At 44.4% G+C, this 27,144-nt stretch overlaps 1 protein-coding gene across 1 annotated transcript in view; it reads left to right on the plus strand.

Moving 5' to 3' along the window:
- Positions 1-27,144, plus strand: part of PICK1 (protein interacting with PRKCA 1) — a 168,843-nt gene that overhangs the window by 82,895 nt on the left and 58,804 nt on the right. Inside the window, exons 4-7 of the mRNA XM_069737099.1 lie at positions 11,999-12,127; positions 20,237-20,303; positions 21,574-21,663; positions 24,608-24,661. Coding sequence (XP_069593200.1) covers positions 11,999-12,127; positions 20,237-20,303; positions 21,574-21,663; positions 24,608-24,661 — 340 coding nt within the window. The remainder of the gene's footprint in view (positions 1-11,998; positions 12,128-20,236; positions 20,304-21,573; positions 21,664-24,607; positions 24,662-27,144) is intronic.

Genomic DNA, 27,144 nt, shown 5'->3' on the forward strand with positions numbered 1-27,144 from the left:
TTTTTCACAAAAAATTTCTTTTAGCCTCAATTTTTTCATTTTCACATGGGCAACAGGATAACTGGATCCTAAAATGTGTTGGGCAATTTCTCTTGAGTACACCGATACCTCATATGTCGTCACAAACCACTGTTTGTGCACACGGCAAGGCTTGGAAGGGAAGGAACGCCATTTGACTTTTGAATGAAAAATTTGCTCCAATCGTTAGTGGACACATGTCACGTTTGGAGAGCCCCTGTGTGCCTAAACATTGGAGCTCCCCCACGTGTGACCCTATTTTCGAAACTAGACCCCCCAAGGAACTTATCTAGATGCATAGTGAGCACTTTGAACCCCCAGGAGCTTCACAAATTGATCCGTAAAAATGAAAAAGTACTTTTTTTTCACTAAAAATTTCATTTAGCCTCAATTTGTTCATTTCCACATGGGCAACAGGATAAAATGGATCCTAAAATTTATTGGGCAATTTCTCCTGAGTACACTGATACCTCACATGTGGGAGTAAACCACTGTTTGGGCACGCGGCAGGGCTCGGAAGGGAAGGGGCGCCATTTGACTTTTTGAATGAAAAATTAGCTCCAATCGTTAGCGGACACCATGTCGCGTTTGGAGAGCCCCTGTGTGCCTAAACATTGGAGCTCCCCCACATGTGACCCCATTTTGGAAACTAGACCTTCCATGCAACTAATCTAGATGTGCGCTGACCACTTTAAACCCCCAAGTGCTTCACAGTACGCTGATATCCCATATGTGGGGGTAAACCACTGTTTGGGCGCACGTCAGGGCTCGGAAGGGAGGGAGCACACTTTGATTTTTTGAACGCAAGATTGGCTGGAATCAATGGTGGCGCCATGTTGCGTTTGGAGACCCCTGATGTGCCTAAACAGTGGAAATTCTAACTTCAACACTAACGTCTCCAACACACCTCTAACCCTAATCCCAACTGTAGCCATAATCCTAATTACAACTCTAACCCCAACACACCCCTAACCACAACCCCTAACCCCAACACACCCGTAACCCCAACCCTAACCCTAATCCCAACCCTAATCCAAACCCTAACCCTAATCCCAACCCTAACCACAACTTTAACCCCAACACACCCCTAATCTTAACCATAACCGTAACCACAAGCCTAATCTTAATCCTATTTCCAGCCCTAGCCCTAATTCCAACCCTAACTCTAATTCCAACCTTAACCAAGGCTATGTGCCCACATTGCGGACTGTGAAATGGTAAAGTTATTTTCCTCAGGCAAAACCCATCATCTGGGACTGCATGTGAGACCCACTGTGGTGATGGCTCCACTGGGTCTATTATCCCCATCCATACAATGAGACTAGTGCGAGAGTAATGGGATGATTGCTACTTTTGATTACCAATCTTGGGTCTGGCCTTATGCATACATAAGATCCAGCCTGCACATCTTGCTCTGCTTACTGTAGATGAATAGAAACATTGATTCCTGAGGCTGAACTGACAAGCAAGCAAATCTTAGGCTAGTTTCACACTAGTGTTCGGCAGGGCTGCGAATGGCAGCCTTCTTCCTCCATTAAGCCCCGCCCACTGCCAAGCCTCTTCCTTCAGCACAGCCTACATGCGTCCTGTGTACCCTATCTTTAACATTGGGTACGCAGGCCATGCGGATGTATGCGGAATCCTCCGCATGCGTTGTTTTGACGCTGTGCCGACCGCTACAAAATGCAACATGTTGCATTTGACACAGGTCAGCGCAGCGTCAAACGAAGCATTCGGAGGCATCCACTGGTCGGAGGTCACACTGACCTTGAAACGCGTTGAATAAACCACCGTTTAAATTTATTATCCTTGGAACTTCATCATTAAAGGCCCCTTCACATTTAGCGACGCTGCAGCGATACCGACAACGATCCGAATCGCTGCAGCGTCGCTGTTTGGTCGCTGGAGAGCTGTCACACAGACCGCTCTCCAGCGACCAACGATGCCGGTAACCAGGGTAAACATCGGGTAACTAAGCGCAGGGCCGCGCTTAGTAACCCGATGTTTACCCTGGTTACCATCCTAAAAGTAAAAAAAAACAAACACTAGATACTTACCTACAGCCGTCTGTCCTCCAGCGCTGTGCTCTGCTTCTCTGCTCTCCTCCTGTACTGTCTGGGAGCCGGAAAGCAGAGCGGTGACGTCACCGCTCTGCTTTCCGGCTCACAGACAGTACAGGAGGAGAGCAGAGCACAGCGCTGGAGGACGGACGGCTGTAGGTAAGTATCTAGTGTTTGTTTTTTTTTACTTTTAGCATGGTAACCAGGGTAAACATCGGGTTACTAAGCGCGGCCCTGCGCTTAGTTACCCGATGTTTACCCTGGTTACCAGTGAAGACATCGCTGGATCGGTGTCACACACGCCGATCCAGCGATGTCTCCAGGGAGTCCAGCGACGAAATAAAGTTCTGGACTTTCTTCAGCGACCAACGATCTCCCAGCAGGGGCCTGATCGTTGGTCGCTGTCACACATAACGATTTCATTAACGATATCGTTGCTACGTCACAAATAGCAACGATATCGTTAACAATATCGTTATGTGTGAAGGTACCTTAAGGCAGCACAGATTTAACCCACACCTCCTGCACAAGTTTATATTGTCATACGGCCGTTGGTCGGCTTGTGGATCTGCAGCAGCCGAAATCGCTACATGCTCTTCATTCAATAAAATCAGGTGAGCAATTCTAAGAAAGCTCTCTTGGTTATCTAGAGGATAAGACCCTATTTTGCGCTTTGCGTCTCCATTTTTTTCCTTATAAGTAAGCATATTGGTCAGCTTCTTCCAGGTGCATAAAGGATTAGGAGGTCTTCAATTTTAAAAAAGAATTGCAGTCACTCAAGTAAAGGACACAATACAAAACCAAATGAGGAATCTCATAAAATAACATGGGATTTTGGTATTAGTAGCTGCAGTTACAAAAAGATATGTTGTCAAAAAGCTTAAAAAGCGTTTTGATCGCAAAGCACATATGTCACATATGTCAACGGCCGTATGACAATATAAACTTGTGCAGGAGGTGTGGGTTAAATCCGCGCTGCCGTAATGATGAAGTTCCAAGGATAATAAATTTAAAAGGTGGTTTATTCAATGCGTTTCAAGGTCAGTGCGACCTCTTCTTCAGGAATTTCCACATGCAAGTGGATACTTATAAGGGTATGTGCACACTTGGATTTGGCTGCGGATCTGAAGCTGCAGATTAGCAGCAGTTTTCCTTGTGTTGTACAGTACCATGTAAATCTATGGAAATCCGCAGTGCACATGCTGCGGAAAATACTGCGCAGAAACACTGTGGTTTATTTTCCGCAGCATGTCAAATCTTTGTGCGGATTCCGCAAGCTTTTTACACCCGTTCTATGGTTGGAATCCGCAGGTGTGAAAACGCATGTGAAATCCGCACAAAAACCGCTGTGAATCCGCAAGTAAAACGCCCAGAGTTTTACCTGCGGATTTTTCAGATTCTGCGCGGAAATATCCGCACACGAGTCCGCAATGTGTGCACATACCCTAAGAGGTGAGGAGCTGGCCTTGTTCTAAAGACTATTGGACCAGTCCCTACGAGGCTGCATGCCATATATCCTCAGGTTTCTGATAAATGTTTTAGAGGTTGTGACGCACCTGGAGATATGGGTCACATATGGTGGACCTGCCCGGTGGTGTCTGACCTATGGCGAGAGGTGAAGCTCTTGGTGGAGAGGATGTATGGAAAAGCGATACCAATGAGCCCATTGACCTTCCTCCTGGGATTAAAACCAAAGGGATTATCCAAAAACTTACACAGATTGGTGGTCCTGCTGGGAATGGCGACTAAAATACACATAGCGTCAAAGTGGAGCTCTCCCTCGCTCTCGATTTCTCTTGTCAAAGATAGAATGAACACCATCATGATATACGAGTGCATCCAAGCGACGAGGATTGATAACTGGAACTCTTTTTTTCAAATTTGGTCGCCATGGCTGGAATTACATCCGGATGATCAAGTGAGATTGGCTCTTACCCTTTCTCCATGAGTCGTCGATTCTTTTTTGACTCTGTGGTGGTCTGGGGATGCCTGATTGGGCCGGTGATGGTGTCCGACTAATATTTGTTGATATGAGAGAAGTTTTTTGTTTTTTTTCTAAATTTGTGGAGCGGTTTTATAGTGTTCATGATCTTGAGCTTATCCCCTCTCGTTTCTGTCTTGTCTTTGTCCTGTCTTAATATTATCAACATCTCTAACCCCCAATTACAATACCATGTTATTGTTGATATGTATGTGATTTCTGTACATTCAATACTCCCATGTTGGGAGATCTATGTGATACTTTTCAAATAAAAATTTATTGAAACAAAAAAAAAAGACTATTGGACCAATGGACGTAAAGCAGAATCCACGGCTCTAAGGGATGCAGAATTTTTCCAGCACGGAGCACCGGTTATGTCAATGTTATTGTTGTGTTCTATAAGAGATTTGCTTGCTGTTTTTTCTTTTTTTAAGGCTGGTTTCAGACTTGCATTCGGCAGGGCTGCAGATAAATGCCTTCTTCCTCCGTTAAGCGCAGCCCACTGCTACACCTCTTCCTTCAGCTCCGCCTACGACTGCATGCGTCCCCTATCTTTAACATTGGGTACGCAGGTAATGCGGATTTATGTGGATGCCTCCGAATGCTTCATTTGACGCTGCGCTGACCTGCGTCGACCTGCGTCAAACGCAACATGTTGCATTTTGTGGCGGTCGGCACAGCGTCAAAACAATGCATGCGGAGGTATCCGAATACATCCGCATGGCCTGCGTACCCAATGTTAAAGATAGGGTACACAGGACGCATGTAGGCTGTGCTGAAGGAAGAGGCTTGGCAGTGGGCGGGCTTGATGGAGGAAGAAGGCTGCCATCCGCAGCCCTGCCGAACACTAGTGTGAAACTAGCCTAAGATTTGCTTGCTTGTCAGTTCAGCCTCAAGGAATCAATGTTTCTATTCATCTACAGTAAGCAGAGCAAGATGTGCAGGCTGCATCTTATGTATACATAAGGCCAGACCCAAGATTGGTAATCAAGAGTAGCAATCATCCCATTACTCTCGCACTAGTCTCATTGTATGGATGGGGATAATAGACCCAGTGGAGCCGTCACCACAGTGGGTCTCACATGCAGTCCCAGATGATGGCTTTTGCCTGAGGAAAATAACTTTACCATTTCACAGTTAGATTGGGGGGAGGGTGTGACCACTTCTTTTCATTCAGGGGGCTGATCCCAGTGAGGGACAACAATAAGCCACATGTTTAGTGACAGAGTTGGTGCAGTGATGTCAAGGGGCAAGGATTTGTTGCTGACATCCTGGTGCCCATCTATGGATGGCCTATGGCATTTTGAGATTAGTTGCCTGCTGGGCTGGATATATGTGCTACAGTTGTGGGAGCTGTTGAACTATCTGAGGCTACTTTCACACTAGCGTTAACTGCAATCCGTCACAATGCGTCGTTTTGCAGAAAAAACGCATCCTGCAAAAGTGCTTGCAGGATGCGTTTTTTCCCCATAGACTTCTATTGACGACGCATTGCGACGGATTGCCACACGTCGCATCCGTCGTGTGACGGATGCGTCGTGCTTCTGCGGACCGTCGGGAGCAAAAAACGCTACATGTAACGTTTTTTGCTCCTTACGGACCGCTTTTTCCGACCGTGCTTGCGCGGCCGGAACTCCGCCCCCACCTCCCCACACCTTACAATGGGGCAGCGGATGCGCCGGAGAAATGCATCCGCTGCCTCCGTTGTGCAATGCGTTAAACGCTAGCGTCGGAATCTCTCCCCGACGCATTGCGACGGGGAGATTCCGACGCTAGTGTGAGAGTAGCCTTAAGGACTGTTGCTGCTGGATACATGTGCTACGGTTGTGTTACCTGTCATCTGAAGGACCATGGACTGGGAATACAAAGTATATTGGCAGCAGATAGTAAATCTGTGTGCCAACCAAAAGTTAGGAAGCAATGAGTATCGCCTGGTATGAGGGCAGTGGAACTACCTGCCCCAGGGAGGGGATCTTGTGGACTGGGGGCAATATATTTTGGATATCTATCCGGAGTTGTTGTAAAACCATGGACGTAAGGAATAAAAAATTGTTCAATTTTTAACCTGCCTAGGTGATGGTTACAACCCACAATCTCAGATCTCTACTTAAAGGATATACAGAAAATGTATATTATATTTGGAAACATTTTTGGTAAATTAATGTAATACTTTAGTTTTGTGATATTCAGATTTATAGGTGATGGTCATAATAAATAAATAGGTGAATCTCTTATTTTTCACCAACTTGTTTTGTTTTAACTTGTCAGTAAGATCATAACCTGACTATAGATGAGCGGTGTTCAAGTCGAACTGTTCGCCAATCTCAAATTCGAGCTGTTTTGGGCAGTGTTCGAGTAGTTCGACGAACCCGAACAATTTGCTTAAAATTCGGCTGTTCAAGTTTCTGTTCAATAACTGTTCGTTCACCAAAAGCCTAGCTTGATTTGCACATTAAAATTGTTTATCATTGTTAATAGACTGTTTCAGTGTATAGTGGGCAGGGGATAGATCTGTGCTGAAATAACGCCGATCTCCATTTTTTTTTCTTTGCCGCATTTGCAGTGGGGCGGTGCAGTCTCTCAGCCTATCAGCAGTGCGCACACACAAAGCATTGTGCATGTGATGCACACAAGCAAGGGCATGTGTCATTGGCTGTGTATGTCACATGTCCTCCTTGCCCTATAAGAAACAGCCATTTGCCGCCCTCACCACCATTTCCTCACTGCTGCAGCTTAGTGTTAGATGGCACCGCTGCTACTGTGGGCGCTATACAGACTGAGTGTTTTTTTGGAGCGAATTGTCAGAGAGATAGGTTTAGGGAGTCGGGAGGAGTCAGGACTAGTTGTAATATCAGCCCTTTTCAGGGTAGGTTACAGCAGTTCATAGCACTGTTTGCCAGGCAGGTCTGTGCCAGTGCTGTGCAAGTGTTTGTCACAGCATTTGGTGTAATCTAGCTCAGCCAATCCTTTTGGACTAGTAGCATTGTCTGATAGTCATCTGAGTAGCCCGCCTGTGAAGCTAGCTACACCGCCTGTGTATCTCAATTTTTACTGCATCTAACCCAGTTAATAATTTTGGGCCAAGGAGCAGTGTCTGCACGTCAGCAGAGTAGCCCGCCTGTGAAACTAACTATACCGCCTGTGTATCTCTATTTTCATTGAATCTAATCCAGTTAATAGTTTAGGGCCTAGGAGCAGTGTCTGCACGTCAGCAGAGTAGCCCGCCTGTGAAACTAACTACACTGCCTGTGTATCTCTATTTTCACTGCATCTAATCCAGTTAATAGTTTTGGGCCTAGGAGCAGTGTCTGCACGTCAGCAGAGTAGCCCACCTGTGAAACAAACTATACCGCTTGTGTATCTCTATTTTCACTGCATCTAATCCAGTTATTAGTTTTGGGCCTAGTACCACAGTTTGGCAACTCAGTTCTGCTCGGTTTTCATCCATCGGTTGTTGTGCCAACAACTACAGATACAAAGTTGCCAATTAGTTAAGCACTAAAATGAGTGGCAAAAGGCCTGCTGCTGGTGGAAAGGGGAATAGGCGTGTTGGAAAGGGAAGAAAAGGTTGTGTCCATGGGGTAGGTGCTAAAGCAACAGTAACATCTGCAGAAGAAAGACCATCTTCCAGCCAAAGTAAGATGTCTACTTCTTTTCGTGGACAATCTATGATCCCTTTCTTTACGACCATCGCTACAAGCATCGCCAAAAATTCCAGATGATGCACAAAAACAGCAGGTGCTTGAACGGATATCAAGTGCTCGTTCAAGTGTGCTCTCCTCCATGTCAACTTCAACATCACAACTACTCCAGTCCTCAGAGTTGTCACCCCAATCACACTTGCTTCCTCACAGCTCTCAACTCTCCAGGTGCCTGTCTGAGCATGGGGTAACACACATGGTTGAGTCTGTAGAGCTGTTTACGCATACTATAGCCTGGGAATCAGAGGTCTGCTCCAGAGCTTCTGTGAATCCAGATGAGGAAATGATCTGCACTGATGCCCAGAATCTTTGTGAGTCAGATTCAGGCCCAGATGAAGACGGTTCTGAGCATAATGTAGACCCTCGTTCCCAAACTGTAACTCCTGTTGGTGGAGACAATGAGGAAGATGATGATGAGACTTGAGATATCTGATTGGAACGAAAACTTGACTTTTCGGTCGGGGCAGGAACAGTTTGGCTCTGAGGACGACGGGTGTGAGAACACACAGGATGATGATGACGAGGTTGTAGACCCCACTTACTGTCAACCCCCAGTCTGCCAGTCCATGAGGTCAGCAGAGGAAGTGGAGGAGGATGCTAGAGACGAGTCGGACAACGAGGTAACAGTGCGCCTTCCTGGACAGAGACGGAGTACTGGAAGCAAGTCAACAACTACATCCTCAACCCCAACTGTGCCTCAGACCAGAAGTCATGGTGGCTCTTCAGGTCGCACAGGCTCTAAGCCTTGCATAGCCTGGGCATTTTTGGACATTGCAAAGGATGACCCAACTCATGTTGTCTGTAAAATTTGTCAACAAAATCTCAGTAGAGGCCAAAAAAATCACTAGCTTGAGTACTTCATGCATGAACCGTCACATGGATATGAGGCATAAGTTGCAGTGGGAAGCTCACTGTGCTACAATGCGGCCTAGTGGGCCGAGTCAACCACCGTCTGCCCCATCAAGTGCATCCGCGTCCTCTTCATCCTCTGTGACTGTGGGGACAGCAGTCGCACATGGTTTTGGATGCAGACCTTCCACCTCTTTACCCGCAACAGCCAGTGTGATTGGCAGGTCGTCAGGACATTTGCAAGTGGAAACACCTGCTGGTGTTGAGCGCTCTCCGACTTCGACACCACATTTTGATCAAGGTAATATAACATCTCCGCCTGCACCTTCCTCACAGACCAGCAGTTTGCCGGGGACACCCTACTCAACTCCGTCTAAGCACGGTAGCCAGCCCTCAGTCCCTCAGATGTGGACAAGTAAAAGACCATTTCCTCCTAGACATGACAAAGCTAAGAGGTTGAATTTCTCCATCTGCAGGCTGTTGGCTACAGAAAGGTTGCCTTTCCGCCTGGTGGACACAGAGGATTTTCGAGACCTTATGTCCATCGCAGTGCCCCAGTACCAGATGCCCAGTCGCCACTACTTCTCAAAGAAAGCTGTGCCTGCATGTCGCACACAACATCACCGCTTCCTTGAGAAACTCTGTATGTGACAGGGTGCATTTCACCACAGACACTTGGACGAGTAGACTTGGACAGGGGCGTTACATGTCGGTGACTGGGCACTGGGTAACTACGGCGACATCAGGAGAAGGTGCTGCTGTCCAAGTCTTACCGTCGCCACGAGTTGCTCGTCGATCCTCTATCTAGAAGTTCCTCCACTGCTTCTGCCTCCTCAACCTCCTCTCGGTCCTCCACCTGCATCCAAAGCCTGTCTGGTAATTCCAGCCGCGTTGTAACTGCGCAGAAGGAATCCTGCACACCTCCTCACTATGCTGTCACCAGGGCTCAACGGCATCAGGCAGTGTTTACATTGAAATGTCTGGGAAATGTGAGTCACACAGCTGAGGAGTTGTGGTCAGCTCTGGAGACCGAGTTCCATCAATGGTTGTCTCCACTCAACCTGCAGCCAGGGAAGGCTGTGTGCGACAATGCTGCAAACCTGGGTGCGGCCCTTCGACGGGGCAATGTCACACACGTGCCTTGTATGGCTCACGTTTTGAACCTGGTTGTCCAGCAATTTTTATCCCACTATCCCGGACTAGATGGGCTTCTGCAGAGGGCACGGTCGTTGTGTGCTCACTTCCGCCGTTCGCATCCTGCAGCTCGACGACTTGCATCTCTACAGAAGTCATTGGTGCTACACTCAGCAGCGTACTTCACCCATGAAGCAAGCTACACCGCCTGTTTACCTAACTACTATTTTGTAACGGCATCTAGCCCAGGAAATCCTTTTGGGCCAAGTAGAATTTGGTGCTACTCAGCAGCGTACTTCACCCATGAAGCAAGCTACACCGCCTGTTTACCTAACTACTATTTTGTAACGGCATCTAGCCCAGGAAATCCTTTTGGGCCAAGTAGAATTTGGTGCTACTCAGCAGCGTACTTCACCCATGAAGCAAGCTTCACCGCCTGTTTACCTAACTATTTTGTAATGGCATCTAGCCCAGAAAATCATTTTGGGCCTAGTAGAATTTGGTGCTACTCAGTAGCGTACTTCACCCATGAAGCAAGCTACACCGCCTGTTTACCTAACTACTATTTTGTAACGGCATCTAGCCCAGGAAATCCTTTTGGGCCTAGTAGCAATTTCTGCTACTCAGCAGAGTACCCCACTCATGAAGCAAGCTACACAGCCTTCTTTCTTTCTCAATCTAACCCCTCGGCTCTCAGGTGTCCACTCTCCCTCCAGCTCTCTCCTTTTCACAGGTGGACTACCACGTGTTTTCACACTGTGGCGAATCTTTTGGACCCAGACATAAGAAGTCGTCGAGGTAATGGATAATATGTGCCGCCTTACAAACGTCCATGACGACACATTCGAGGAAGCAACTAAACGCCTCAAATAGTGAGCAGGATATGGAGCACCCCATGGGCAAACAGCGATCTATGTAGTATGCTCCTTCACAGAAGCAGCCCAATGTGAAGACACTATTCGGAGGCACAGGTAGTAACCGCAACACCCCCTCAATGTCTGTTTTGGCCATTAGGGTGCCCCTTACCAACTTCTTGACCCGCCTGATTGCCTCGTCAAAGGAGGTACAGTACATAGTACAGTACTTGGTTCCACGTCGATGTTGTCGTTTACTGACCTGTCCCTTGGATATGACAAATGGTGGATTAGTCTGAATGTATTGGGTTCATTTTTTGGCACAACTCCCAACGGGGGTACCACTACGTCTTCTAAGGAAAGTGTTCTGAATGGACCCGCCGCCATTCTACCTAAAGATATTTCTTTTTTTATTTTTTTGTCAAGACGTCTGGGTGTTGGTAGAGTGAGTTTAGATTTTTACTCCAGCCTTTCTTGATTTTAGAAGGGCATGACATGCCTATATCTGTGTCTCCTCCTCCTTTTACTCCTCCACCTCTTTTCTTTTCACATGACTATATGTAGTTGTGACTTTTCCATGTGTTTGTTGTGTCTTCTGAGCAGTTTGTCAGCTTTTGGACACCTTTTAAGGTGTTTTCTATGTGTTTTCCCCATGTGTTTGGGTACCGTCACACAGTGGCATTTTGATCGCTACGACGGCACGATTCGTGACGTTCCAGCGATATCCTTACGATCTCGCTGTGTCTGACACGCTCCTGCGATCAGGGACCCCGCTGAGAATCGTACGTCGTAGCAGATCGTTTGAAACTTTTTCATCGTCTAGTGTCCCGCTGTGGCGGCATGATCGCATGGTGTAACAAAGGTGTGCACGATATTGTATACAATGTGCGCATAGTAACCAACAGCTTCTACATCGCAAATACGTCGTGAAGTTATCGCTCCAGCGTCGTGCATTGCGAAGTGTGACCGCAGTCTACGACGCTGGAGCGATATTGGAGCGATGCTGGAGCGTCACGGATCGTGCCGTCGTAGCGACCAAAGTGCCACTGTGAGACGATACCTTTTGTATGTGTTTGTGTTTGCCTGCCATTGGTTTCAATGGGGTTCGACGGACATTTTGTCGAACATGTCCCTGTTCACCGAACCCGAACACTAGGGAGGAGGCTCAACACTAAACCTGACCCTTCCACCACAGCACAACCATCATAGAAAGTACAATTATATTACATTTTTGGTCACGATTCACATTCAGCTTTGCCCTGTAAATGTTTATGCAAGTCTTACGATGTTTTTACTTGCATGATTTTTTTTAGATTTTAAATCAAGACTCTTTGCCAAAGCGTTTCGTTTTTATATATTTAAGTTGATATAAGCATATAACTTCTAATGTTGCCTTTGCAGGTATTTGACAACACTCCCGCTTCTCTTGATGGAACCATTGCCGCAGGAGATGAAATTACTGGTGTGAATGGAAAATCAGTTAAGGGCAAAACAAAAGTAGAGGTGGCCAAAATGATCCAGACTGTTAAGGTGAGAATAATTATTTTGATAGTTACCTCTCAAATGTAGAGAACTTAACAGGTTATTTTCAAAATAGTTACTGATCACTGAGGGGCCGACCGCTGATCCTGAGAATGGTGTCCCTGAAACCAGAGACCTTGGATGGAGCAGTGTAGCATTTGTACCCGTGATCCATTCAAGATGGGCAACTTCCCGGTTCCTGGTTTCCATAGCTCAATTTTTGGGTTTGCTGGGGGCCCTAGTGATTGGACGCGCAGCCCTTATCTTACAGATAGGGCTATCTTACTATTCTGCTAATAACCCTTCTAAAGAGCAACTATACTTTCAAGTAGCTTTTCCAGCTGAGCTATGGTGTGTGTACATGATGAATATCACAATTCCTCACCATTATATGACTTTTCACCGTTTTTTCCCTCTGCTGGCTCTCGCTCTAATTTGCAGTTGACTCTGATCCATTGAATGGATACTAGCTGTTATTCTGTCTCCTATACATTAAACACAGAAGGAATACCTGCTTTTTTTCTTTTGGTAGCACACAGACAGAACAGCAGAGGTGTGCAAGAAATTATAAGGCAGTACTGAGCAGTGTAGCTGTAAATCTTCACTGGGTTAGGCCGGGTTCACATTTGCATCTGTGTGCACAGCATACGATCCGCATGCGTCACACGTACAGTACAGACGAAAAGTTTGGACACACCTTCTCATTTAAAGATTTTTCTGTATTTTCATGACTATGGAAATTGTACATTCACACTGAAGGCATCAAAACTATGAATTAACATGTGGAATTATATACTTAACAAAAAAGTGTGAAACAACTGAAATTATGCCTTATACTCTAGGTTCTTCAAAGTAGCCACCTTTTGCTTTGATGATTGCTTTGCACACTCTTGGCATTCTCTTGATGAGCTTCAAGAGGTAGTCACAGGGAATGGTTTTCACTTCACAAGTGTGCCCTGTCAGGTTTAATAAGTGGGATTTCTTGCCTTATAAATGGGGTTGGGACCATCAGTTGTGTTGTGCAGAAGTCTGGTGGATACACAGCTGATAGTCCTACTGAATAGGACATAATAAAATTTGTATTATCGGAAGAAAAAAGCAGCTAAATAAAGAAAAACGAGTGGCCATCATTACTTGAAGAAATGAAGGTCAGTCAGTCCGAAAAATTGGGAAAACTTTGAAAGTGTCCCCAAGTGCAGTGGCAAAAATCATCAAGCGCTACAAAGAAACTGGCTCACATGAGGACCACCCCAGGAAAGAAAGACCAAGAGTCACCTCTGCTTCTGAGGATAAATTTATCCGAGTCACCAGCGTCAGAAATCGCAGGTTAACAGCAGCTCAGATTAGAGACTAGACAGAGTTCTAGCAGCAAACACATCTCTACAACAACTGTTAAGAGGAGACTTTGTGCAGCAGGCCTTCATGGTAAAATAGCTGCTAGTAAACCACTGCTAAGGACAGGCAACAAGTAGAAGAGACTTGTTTGGGCTAAAGAACACAAGGAATGGACATTAGACCAGTGGAAATCTGTGCTTTAGTCTGATGAGTCCAAATTTGAGATCTTTGGTTCCTAACACCGTGTTTTTGTGCGACGCAGAAAAGTTGAAGGGATGGACTCTACATGCCTGGTTCCCACCGTGAAGCATGGAGGAGGAGGTGTGATGGTGTGGGGGTGCTTTGCTGGTGACACTGTTGGGGATTTATTAAAAATTGAAGGCATACTGAACCAGCATGGCTACCACAGCATCTTGCAGTGGCATGCTATTCCATCCGGTTTGCATTTAGTTGGACCATCATTTATTTTTCAAAAGGACAGTGACCCCAAACACACCTCCAGGCTGTGTAAGGGCTATTTGACCAAGAAGGAGAGTGATGGTGTGCTACGCCAGTTGACCTGGCCTCCACAGTCACCAGACATGAACCCAATTGAGATGGTTTGGGGTGAGCTGGACCGCAGAACAAAGGCAAAAGGGCCAACAAGTGCTAAGCATCTCTGTGAACTCCTTCAAGATTGTTGGAAGACCATTCCCGGTGGCTACCTCTTGAAGCTCATCAAGAGAGTGCCAAGAGTGTAAAGCAGTCATCAAAGCAAAAGGTGGCTACTTTGAAGAACCTAGAATATAAGACATCATTTCAGTTGTTTCACACTTTTTTGTTAAGTATATAATTCCACATGTCTTAATTCATAGTTTTGATGCCTTCAGTGTGAATGTACAATTTTCACAGTCATGAAAATACAGAAAAATCTTTAAATGAGAAGGTGTCCAAACTTTTGGTCTGTACTGTACATATCTTTAACATTGTGTACGCATGGACATGTTATTGCGTTCGCTTGCGGATGCATGCGTCGTTTTGACCCCTTCATGACCTTGGGATTTTTCGTTTTTCCGTGTTCGTTTTTCACTCCCCTCCTTCCCAGAGCCATAACTTTTTTATTTTTCCGTCAATTTGGCCATGTGGGGGCTTATTTTTTGCGGGACGAGTTGTACTTTTGAACGACATCATTGGTTTTAGCATGTCGTGTACTAGAAAACGGGAAAAAAATTCCAAGTGCGGTGAAATTGCAAAAAAAGTGCAATCCCACACTTGTTTTTTGTTTGGCTTTTTTGCTAGGTTCACTAAATGCTAAAACTGACCTGACATTATGATTCTCCAGGTCAGTACGAGTTCATAGACACCTAACATGACTAGGTTATTTTTTATCTAAGTGGTGAAAAAAAATTCCAAACTTTGCTAAAAAAAAAAAAATTGCGCCATTTTCCGATACCCGTAGCGTCTCCATTTTTCGTGTCCTGGGGTCGGTTGAGGGCTTATTTTTTGCGTACCGAGATGACGTTTTTAATGATAGCATTTCGGTGCAGATACTTTCTTTTGATCGCCCGTTATTGCATTTTAATGCAATGTCGCGGCGACCAAAAAAACGTAATTCTGGCGTTTTGAATTTTTTTCCCGCTACGCTGTTTAGCAATCAGGTTAATGCTTTTTTTTAGTTGATAGATCGGGCGATTCTGAGCGCGGCGATACCAAATATGCGTAGATTTTATATTTTTTTTATTGATTTATTTTGATTGGGGTGAAAGGGGGGTGATTTAAACTTTTATAGTTTTTTTTATTTTTTTAACATTTTTTTTCAACTTTTTTTTTTTACTTTTGCCATGCTTCAATAGCCTCTATGGGAGGCTAGAAGCAGGCACAGCACGATCGCCTCTGCTACATAGCAGCGATCTGCTGATCGCTGCTATGTAGCAGAAATGGAGGTGTGCTGTGAGCGCCGACCACAGGGTGACGCTCACAGCCACCGGCGCTCTGTAACCATAGAGGTCTCGAGGACCTCTATGGTTACAATGGAGACGCATCGCCGACCCCCGATCATGTGACGGGGTCAGCGATGACGTCATTTCCGGCCGCCCGGCCGGAAGCGGTAGTTAAATGCCGCTGTCTGCGTTTGACAGCGGCATTTAACTAGTTAATAGGTGCGGGCAGATCGCAATTCTGCCCGCGCCTATTACGGGCACATGTCAGCTGTTCAAAACCGCTGACATGTCCCGGCTTTGATGCGGGCTCACCGCGGAGCCCTGCATCAAAGCAGGGGATCTGACCTCAGACGTACTATCCCGTCCGAGGTCAGATAGGGGTTAAGGGTCCGGCAAACACAACATGTTGCATTTTTTGAGGCAAAAAATATTGCATGATTATCCGCATGCGGATAATTGCGGATGATTGCGTCAAAAAACGTATTGTCTATTGGAACGCATTGGTACGCAATGACTTGCTTATGAATGCGTTTGATACGCATGCGTACTTTAGACTGCGCATGTCCAGAAAATGATGTCACCGCCTCCACCATGTGCATAAGAAACGCAAACGCATTTAAACGCATGCACACGCATCGGATTTTTTTGCGTCATGCGCAAGATGATGTGCAGGCGTAAGCATGCTTTTGCATGTGTTTGAACATGCAGATGAAACGCTGCGCACAGAAATGCTAATGTGAACTTAGCCTAAAACTAGCTATTATCGGCACAATCTGTTTTTCACTCTGCTCCTCTTTCTCCTCCCTTTTCTCATAAATTATAGCACACCGTGTAACCTGACTGCTGGCAGTCCAGTCTGGAGTTATTTTTTTTTTCAGAGGGAATGAAAAGTTCAGAGGCTTAATAAGGATTGTGTGATCGAAATGATTGCATGCAAAGAACTTGTTTTTTTGTTTTACTCTTAACCCCTTAACGACCGCCGATACGCCCTTTAACGGCAGTAGTTAAGTGTACTTAAACCACAGCACCGTTAATTATATCACCCCTAAAGTCTGATTTTCTCCGGAGTCTCGGCTGCCAGAGGTACTCAAGACCTTAGAAAACATGATTCGAGTCATTTTCTACCGACTCGGGGTTGCGATCGCCGTTATTAACCCCTTCCCGACTGGTGACACAGCATATGCGTCATGAAAGTCAGTGCCAATCCGACCTGTGACGCATATGCTGTGTCACAGATTGATCGCGTTCCTGCAGATCGGATGAAAGGGTTAACTCCAATTTCACCCGACCTACAGGAACAGGGAGAGTGGTACTTCAGCCCAGGGGGGTGGCTTTGCCCCCACGTGGCTACGATCGCTCTGATTGGCTGTTGAAAGTGAAACAGCCAATCAGAGCAATTTGTAATATTTCACCAGTCAAACTACTGAAATATTACAATCCAGCCATGGCCGATGCTGCAATATCATCAGCCATGGCTGGAGACCCCGATCCACCACCGACTGACAGTGGCGATCTGCCGCTGCCGTTAGCCCTCCTCTCCCCTCCGTCCTGTCCTCCGCCCCCGTCTTGTCCTCCGTCCCCCCGCCTGTCCTCCGTCGCACCTGCTCTCCGATCTCAACCCTTCTGTGCCTCCTGAGTCCTGGTGTCCCTCCCGGTGTCGGCAGTCTTCAGCGATGGGCGCCGCCATCTTCCAAAATGGCGGGCGCATGCTTAGTGCGCCCGCCGAATCTGCTGGCCAGCAGATTCATTCATTCAATGCCGGTACATTTTGATCACTGTGATAGAACTTATCACAGTGATCAAAATAAAAAAAATATTAAATAACCCCCCCTTCTTATCACCCTTACAGGTAGGGAAAATAATAAAATAAAGAAAATATTTTTATTTTTATTTTTCCACTAGGGTTAGGGTTAGAACTAGGGTTAGGGTTAGAACTATGGTTATTGTTGCAATTAGGGTTAGGGTTAGAATTACGGTTAGGGTTGGAATTAGGGTATGTGCACACGGTGCGGATTTGACTGCGGATCCGCAGCAGATGCAGTTTTCCATGCATTGTACAGTACCATGTAAACATATGGAAAGCCAAATCCGCTGTGCCTATGGTGCAGAAAATACCACGCGGAAACACTGAGTTGTATTTTCCGCAGCATGTCAATTCTTTTGCGGATTCAGCAGCGTTTTACACCTGCTCCTCAATAGGAATCCACAGGTGTAAAACCGCAGGAAATCCGCAGGTAAAATGCAGTGTGTTTTACCTGCGGATTTTTCAAAAACGGTGCGTAAAAATCCGAACACAAATCCGCTTGGGCACATAGCCTTAGGGTTGGGATTAGAGTTGGGGTTGGCATTAGGGTTAAGATTAGGATTAGGGGTGTGTTGGGGTTAGGGTTAGGCTTGTGGTTAGGGCTGGGATTAGGGTTAGGGGTGTGTTGGGGGTTAGGGTTGTGATTAGGGCTATGGTTAGGGGTGTGTTTGGGTTAGTGTTGGAGTTAGAATTGAGGGGTTTCCACTGTTTAGGCACATCAGGGGGTCCCAAACGCGACATGGCGCCACTATTGATTCCAGCCAATCTTGCGTTCAAAAAGTCAAAAGGTGTTCCCTCCCTTCCGAGCCCCGATGTGTGCCCAAACAGTGGTTTACCCAAACATATGTGGCATAAGCGTACTCAGGAAAAATTGTACAACAACTTTGGGGGTCTAATTTTTCCTGTTACCCTTGGGAAAATAAAAAATTGGGGGCTAAAAATTTATTTTTGTGGGGAAAAAAGTGATTTTTTATTTTCACGGCTCTACATTATAAAATTCTGTGAAGCACTTGGGAGTAGAAAGTGCTCACCACACATCTAGATAAGTTCCTTGGAGGGTTTATTTTCCAAAATGGTGTCACTTGTGGGGGGGGGGGTTTCTACTGTTTAGGCACATCAGGGGCTCTGCAAACGCAACGTGATGCCCGCGGACCATTCCATCAAAGTCTGCATTTCAAAACGTCACTACTTCCCTTCCGAGCCCCGACGTGTGCCCAAATAGTGGTTTACCCCCACATACAGTCATGGCCAAAAGTATTGACACCACTGCAATTCTGTCAGATAATACTCATTTTCTTCCTGAAAATGATTGCAAACACAAATTATTTGGTATTATTATCTTCATTTAATTTGTAACACCTATAATATCGCAAATCAATCTATGTTATGCCAAGCGATAACTACCAACAACACAATTTAATTTGTCTTAAATCAAAAAACACAAAAGAGAATGAAGCAAAACATTGATCATTTCACACAAAACTCCTAAAATGGGCCAGACAAAAGTATTGGCACCCTCAGCCTAATACTTGGTTGTACAACCTTTAGCCAAAATAACTGCGGCCAACCGCTTCCTGTAACCGTCAATGAGTTTCTTACAATGCTCTGCTGGAATTTTAGACCATTCTTCTTTGGCAAACTGCTCCAGGTCCCTGATATTTGAAGGGTGCCTTCTCCAAACTGCCAGAATTGCAGGGGTGTCAATACTTTTGGCCATGACTGTATGGGGTACCAGCGTACTCAGGTCAAACTAGACAACAACTTTTGGGGTCCAATTTCTCCTGTTACCCTTGTGAAAATAAACAATTGCGGACTAAAAAAATCAATTTTGAGGAAAAGAAAAAATGATTTTTTTATTTTGACGGCTCTGCGTTATAAACTTCTATGAAGCACTTGGGGGTTCAAAGTGCTCACCACACATCTAGATAAGTTCCTTGGGGGGTCTAGTTTCCAAAATGGGGTCAATTGGTGGGGGTTTCTACTGTATAGGCACATCAGGGGCTCCGATGACAGACATAACAATCACATATTGGCAATAATGTGGCAAAATTGATGTACCATAAGTACGTACTGCCTATTAATATTGGCTCCCGGCTGCCATCATTTGATAATCAGAAGCAGCAGCTTATAGGATTTATGCAGCATTGGCAGATTAGGGACAGATTCTTTTAAAGAACGCTACCATTAATACCCTGATTCATTTATTGATCACCAATAAGTTAGGTTTTATGACCTGTTAGCTAGGATTACACAATGGGGTTCTCCCCGTTTGCTATCTCTTGTTCAGCTATCGGATGACCATTCTCGACACTATCATCTGTTGGCTATCAACAGTCGTGCATTGTGTGAATACATGAGGAATAACACAATTTATGTCCTCATTCTCGCCACTTTTCTCCATGCTCTCTCTGTCTGTAGCTTGCAATCCACCGGGAGCTGGGGTAAGAGACAAGCTGCAGTGATTTCTCCTAGAGACAGCACAGAGAGGAATGCCTGCTCGCCATTCACATAGCTCACACAGTCACAAGCTGCAGCAACATGGAGGACATTATACAGCAGAGCTGAGCGGTCCTGATCAAGCTCTGATGTCACGTGAAACACTTGTTGCCGAGCTCTGCCTCTGTTCACTTCTCTTCCTCCTCCTGCCTCTTTTTTCCATAAAGGATAATAGACTGTGTCTCACGACACCTGCAGTCTGTCTCCTCTGACCAAGATGGACTTGAGCCGCTTTTTCACAGTGGATGACATGTTCAGAGGGAGGGAAGACGTGTCTGATAAGCGGGAAGGGAAGCTGATTTCTCCGATTTAAGATAAATTGCAAAGTTCCTTATAATCTCTTGTACTATAGATTTGTGCAGTGTTGAACATATAGTTCCTTTTTACATGTCGCCCAACGATAAGTCCATTTTCATAGTCCCTAGTTTAGGACAATCCTTTGTTCTGCCAATGATGTCATGATTTGCATTCTCTCTTAGAATGCAATCTATGTTCAATGTGAATTTTAGTGGAATCATTATTGAATCTTTAGGATAACCTAAGGTCTATTGTGCTCTTGTTTAGGGCGAGGTGACTATTCACTACAACAAGTTGCAAGCTGATCCAAAGCAGGGAAAATCACTTGATATTGGTAAGCCGGTTTTTTTTTTTTGTAACCTTTTCCCATCGTGGCCAATTTCTGTTTTTACATTTACGTTTCTTTCCTCCCCTTCTTCCCATAGTCTCAACTCTTTTTTATGTTGCTGTCCACAAGTTCGAAAAAAAATTTTGCATTGTGTTGCCATTCTCCGAGACCCTCAGCATTTTCATTTTTCAGTCAATGGAGCTGTGTGACTGCTTTTTTTTTTTTGTGGGGCAAGACATTTTTATTTTTACCGTTTCAAGATAGATTTGATATTTTGATAGCTTGTTACAGCATTTTGTGAGGTATTGCAGTGACCAAAAAACGTAATTTTGGCGTTCAATAATTTTTTACATTTTACTGTGTTTTCTGATCGGGTTAATTAGTTTTATATTTTGATCTGACTTTTTTAGGAATGCAGCAATACTTTTTTTTTCTTATGGGGGAAAAGGAGGTTGATTTGAAATTTTTATGTACTTTTTATTTCAGATTTTTTAAAGCTTTTTTTTTTACTTTTTATTGTACTTGTTAGTCCCTTAGTGGACATTACCTGCAATTGTCTGATCACTTTTGCTCTATACAGAAATGCCACAGCATTGTTGCATATAGTAAAAATCATGGTCTACTTTGAAGCTCTGACACATGCTTGGATTCAAGAGAGCTCCGTAATGACAGGCACAAATGTCAAGTCTTCAACAGACCCCCCAAAAATTCTATTGCTCCTGTGTCTCCAACAGACCCCCGGCTATCTTAGCCACCCATAGACGATGCACGATCACTTCATGAGCCCGCTGATGGACACATGGGATGATGTGCCACCTTGCTGGTGCGCTGTCAATGCCACTGTCAGTTTGACAAGGGCTTTTAACAGATTAGGAATCGGCAGAGGCACTATGCACCACCCGTGGTTGTTGGAGGCAGGTCCTGGCTGTATCAGCCATTACCTGCCCTGTGTGTGGCGTGCTCACCCAGAAAGCCTGCTCCGTACACCCGCTACTGACTTGTGCTGTACATATACGGCAGATGTCAGTAAGGGGTTAAAGCGCATATAGCACTATTGTTTGAGCCACGTTCTTATCTATGAACAAACATTGAGTGAAATAGCTGAAAGAAAAAGAGGCAAAACTGAATTTCCTAGCGCCATATTTGCTTTTCACTACGGTGCTTTTTGAATAAATGACTAAAATATCCAGGTCCTAAATGATGTATGAGTTTTCAAAGTGAAGCATGAACTTGACCTTAGTGATTGCACACTAATATTTATTTGTGTTTTTTTCAGTACTGAAAAAAGTGAAGCATCGTCTGGTAGAGAATATGAGTTCGGGCACTGCAGATGCTCTTGGCTTAAGCCGTGCCATCCTGTGCAATGGTAATGGTCTCTTCCCATATGTACCTTATCATAGAACATGCCAGGAGCTGCCTGTCCTAGATCCCGGAATTCACCTGCTTTTAGACGTGTTGCAGCCCTTGTCCATTCTTCTATTGATTACCTAAAGACGTTAGCAGATGAATTTCACGTCCTTACAAGTGTGATGTCCTATTGGTTTCTAAATACAGTATATCATGATAGGTATACAATTACATGTAAATGTTTGTAACGGGGAAAAGTTTGGGACCTTTGCAATTTACCTGGTTTGAGCCCCCGTAGAGTTGACCTGGTTTGCCTAGGTACATTGGCCAAACTGTGACAGCCTTCCTGACACACAGCCCACCCACCGGCCCACCTATATTATCACCCCTACCGCTCCAAAGAGGAAAATATAGCCGGGTGCAATGCCAGGTTCATGAAAATTAGGGTTTTGCCTCATTCAGACTCATTTTGTTTTTCTTATTCATGAAGAAATAGACGGATTTCCATTAGTGTGTGGGATCAGGTTTTCCTCACTGTGTGGTTTGCTCTATCCGTTTTTACCATCAATGATTTTTCTCATGTGCAAAAAAAAAATAAACAATTGAAAGCTCCCATTATACTGCTAAAACCAGACAGTACGCATTTGGCACCCGTCTGCTTATAGTGATTTTCACGGACCCAGAGACTTGTGATCCGTGCCTCATGTGAACAGCCCCATAGACTATTATTGGTACGTGTTCCATTCTTGAAAATTATTCCTAAAACAATGTACGTGAAAAAAGGACGTTTTAATGAGGCCTAACTTTTGCATGTCCTTGAGTGCGCCCTTAAACATGTAACCACACCATCAACACGAGAAGGTTCATGAAAATGGAGCACAGTAGTACCTGATCATACAGTCAAGCAGAAATGTGTGCTACCGCAATACAACCAATAATTCTGCTGTACAGTGACTATATGGTGGTCATAAATCACCAGTTCTACCCATACGCTGTGCAGACCATTCTCACTGCTGGCCACATTTGGGACCGCAGCACTGATCATACACCCAGGAAAATGGATGACTATATTGGAATAGGTGATCAGTATCAGATTGCTGGGGGTCGAACATGTGGGACTTGCACTGATCAGCCTTTTTAGCTACTGCTTGGTCTAGATCACTTTCCAATATCCCAGTCCTCAGGGCCGCCAACACATCATGTTTTCAGGATTTCCTTAGTATTGCACAGGTGAGAAAACCTGTGGAAATTTCTGATACCTTCCTAGTAATTCCGTCACCTGTGTAATACTAAGGAAACCCTAAAATGATGATCTGTTGGGGGCTGTGAGGTCTGGAGTTTGGGAAGCCATTCTCCTAGATGTATACAGTAAATGGAGCCAAGCAGTGGGTGCTCTGGGTTATTGTAACTCTTCTCAGTCACGTGAATAGGATCTGATAACGAGCTGTGGTGCTCCAGATCACTAGACAGCCGGAGCTGAAAGCAGCTGATCTGTGGAGGTGTCAGGTGTGGGATCCCACCTCTCTGATGGTTCATCACAATCTGCATAAATGTTCTGGAAAAGAAAAAAGACTTTAAAAACCCCATGGAAAATAAAACTTGGCATTTTTAGGTGACTGGTAGTTTTTTGTTTTGCTACCACATTCACTTACATAAAGTGATCTGATTGCGGAAAGTGTCAGTCATGGCTAAAGTGGCTGTGTAGCCCCAACCCAATATATGTATCGCCTAGAGTATAAACCCTGCGATGCGTCTCATGTACAGCATTTTACTAGGAGCGCATCACTGCACTAAATAGCATTTCACATTGATCCCACCATTCCCACGGCGCTCCTACACAAAGGTGGCAACCATCCACAAGACCGCCCACATATAGGTCCTATCCTGTGGGTTTTAGATTAATATGGGCTGTAGTGTATAACAGATGCGTGACACTAGCAATTCTGAATATGCATATTGCACACACAGGCCAGGAACAGCAACAAAAGCAAAGGACCACAGTACAAGAGCTGTGTATGGGCCCACACCTTAAAAAGGATCTTCAATAGTGATGATTGAGCGTGCTGGGATAAGGCGTTATCTGAGCATGCTCAGGTGCTAAACGAGTGTCTTTGGCGTGCTAGAAAAATGTCTCACGGTGTTTGACAACCACAACACATGCAGGGATTGCTTGTTTGTTAGGCTGTCTCTGCATGTGTTAAAGCTGTTGAACAGCCACGAGACATGCAGGCATGGGGACTCGACACATATTTTTCAAGCACACCAAAGATATGAGCTTGCTCATGTGTCTGTTACTAGGCTACAGGACGTAGTTTTATTAACCATTTTACCAGCAGGAGATTATCACTCAAAAAGACGTGTAACCCTGCTGCCATGTAGTCCTCCATATTCATAAGCTCTGTATAACCCCTCAAACACCACTTATTGGCTGCTTTCTGCCTATGCATAGTGTACACAGAAAGCAGCCAATCGGTGGTAAATGATGAAATACTGTGTCCCGGCCAGATGGTGACATGTAAAGGGTTGTTCTCATGTGCTGTGCCAACAGTTTTTCTAAAAAATGGATATGAGAGAAAAGAAATAGGCTGTGAATGTCCAAGCCCCGGACATTTATATTATACTTTATCAGATTTGTGGTTGTGTCTTTGTTATTTGCGTGCATATGCATTCAGGATTGAGATGTAAAAATGTGCTGGCTATGGCTATGTACACCCATAGTCATTGACATTGATCTTTCTGTTTATAAATGCTGTATTCTATACCCCATATATATTTACATGTATGTCTGCTTTCATGTTTTACATTTCCCTGATATTATGTTATTTTACATTATCTTTTGTAATAAGCAAAATTAATTAAAATATATTTTTAATACAAGCGTGACACATTGTTTGTAGGATTACCATTTATGATAGAGGTTATATCCGTAAGAGATATTAAAAAGCCTAATATTTCTATTTTAGATGGATTGGTAAAGAAGCTGGAGGAGCTTGAGAAAACAGGAGAATTTTACAGAGGTAATACACATTATTTTGAGCGTTGCCTATTCATCAGCATTGACAGAGGATTGTCCAGCACTAATTCGAGATTACTCTGTAGCTTCAATATTACAAAATTACAAACAATGTCCGCTACTTGGACAACTCTTTCTCATACCCTCGCTCAGCCCAGATAAAATAATAAAGCCTACCCTCCCCTCCGGTGCCAGCGCCATTCCCGCTGTGTCAGCACTCGCTCTCCTGGGGCTCTCGTGTGGTGTTGTGACACGTGATGCCGGCGCCCAGTCAGAGCTGGTGTCACTGTTCCCGCCTTTGGACAAATCGATCATGAGTAGGCAGTCCGGGCTGCAACTGATCTCGGACTTCCTCTTCACATTCAATTTCACCACTCGCTCAAGATGGTTGGACCATCATTGTAAATAGCCACCTGTACTTGGGTCTTCCCCCCACCTCATTGTGGATTGTAAGCTCTTTTGAGCTGAACTGTTGAATTGTAAAGCGCTGCGGAATATGGTGGTGCTATATAAGTTATTATTATTATCTGTCCAAAGGCGGGCTCAGTGACGTCAGCGCTGATTGGGTGCCCGCGTCACGTGTCACAACACTGCACGAGAACCCCGAGAGCTGAATAGTAGCTATGAGCTATTGAGTGGCATTGCAATCTACCTATCGCAAATGCCACCTATCTAATATATAATTGCCTAGAATACTACTTCCTGCAATTTGTGCCAACTTCCTGTCCGGAGCTAATGTCCGGAGCTAATGTCCGGAGATAATGTCCGGAGATAATGTCCGGAGATAAGTGACGTCAACAGTGTCCAGTGTCTGATTGGTTGCCGCCTGCTGCGAGCGACCAATCAGAAACGTGCCGTACTGTGACACACTCCGCCCGCCATTTTGGTGTGATTTTTGAATTTTTACCTCACAGCAAGTTTCTACTGCGTGGAGGCGGGCCCAGTGACGTTGCTCTTCAAGCTCCTGCCGAATTTCGTCAAAAAAATGATAATACCATTTACCAAAACTATATATATTTAGTTGTGAAGTGGTTCAGTGACATTTTCACACCAATTTTGAACTTTTGTTTGGTGTTTTCTCCATATACTGCCTATTATTCACTGACTGTTATACTGAGAGACTGCCGTTTATTAACCTCTTCTTTGCCACATTGGGTATATTGCTCTATTATTTGCCACATAAGGACATTGTCCATTATTGCCCAGCAATTTCTCTGCAATATAAACTGCCTATTTATTAATATCTGCATTCCTGCAAAGAACTATTGCCTATTATTAACTGGGTATTTTCCTACTACCTGACATTGTTCTTAAGCAAAGAACCGTTGTTGTGGCATTTGCCACAACACGCAAAGTTGTCGTCTGATGTCTTTCATCCCTCCCCTCATAAGCATGTTCATGGATCCTGTGTAACTGTACCTTTAAATAACAAGAATTGTCAAGAGCTGGTGAGTGCAGCCATTTTTTGTTCTTTCTTACTATTATTTATTAATTGTATTATTTTTACATTTGAATAAATAAAGTATATATGGATTCTAGACTCCCGATTCTTTAGAATCGGGCTGCCATCTAGTTAGAAATATATCCCTGACGCGCGTTTCACCGGTATGGTGGCTTTTTCTAAGGGCCTATATATAACTCTTCCATCGCCACACACATTAGTAGAATTGGTCAGAGATCTGATCTGTGTATCTATAATAACTGATGTGTGCCACTTTTGAGTGAGATGATACAATCTTAAATGTGGAGTGATACATAGTAGCAGTGTTGGCTTGAGAATGAATCAAGTGCCTAATACAGCTGGGGCGAGTTGCTCATTTATGGGATGACCTTTATTTGAATGGGAAGCAGTATACATATAACATTGCCTCGGTGACATATAGGTGGTGTGAACACACAATGAAAGGTATCTCTTGTATGCTAGAAGAGTGAACACACTTGTTTATGAGTTAATTAATATTATACAATTTATGACATATGCTTCTCCTATCACAATATTATTCAATTTATTTAGGGGATAAAACTGACCAATAATTCATGGGGGACAATGGTCGAAATCCCTATATATTAATTTTCTACATCATCTACCTATTGGAATTAGTGGGTAATATAATGACCCAATATACATTTAATTGATGTATGAAAATGATTTTATAAAAATATAATTTTAACGAGTGGAATAAAGGTTACATTTTAGTTACACATTTGCTTCTTTCTCTATATTGTATTCCAAGTTTGATGGTGGTGTACACCTATACATGTCCTATGAGGATGGTCCAAGTATAGATGGACCACTAAAGAAGCAGTCATTCCCCTCTGCTACCCCATACCAAGCAATGTGTCAGTCTCTTCATGCTAAATTCTCTATAAATAGCCAATTCATTTATAACATTAAAGTGCAATATGCTTTCCAAAACAAACCCACTCCAGATTGCTGCAGGATTGCTGAAATTCCTGGTTTATCAGCTAGTTGTTCAGTGAAGGTGA

The sequence above is a fragment of the Ranitomeya imitator genome, chromosome 8 (genome assembly GCF_032444005.1).
Source record: "Ranitomeya imitator isolate aRanImi1 chromosome 8, aRanImi1.pri, whole genome shotgun sequence".
Lineage (NCBI taxonomy): Eukaryota > Metazoa > Chordata > Amphibia > Anura > Dendrobatidae > Ranitomeya > Ranitomeya imitator.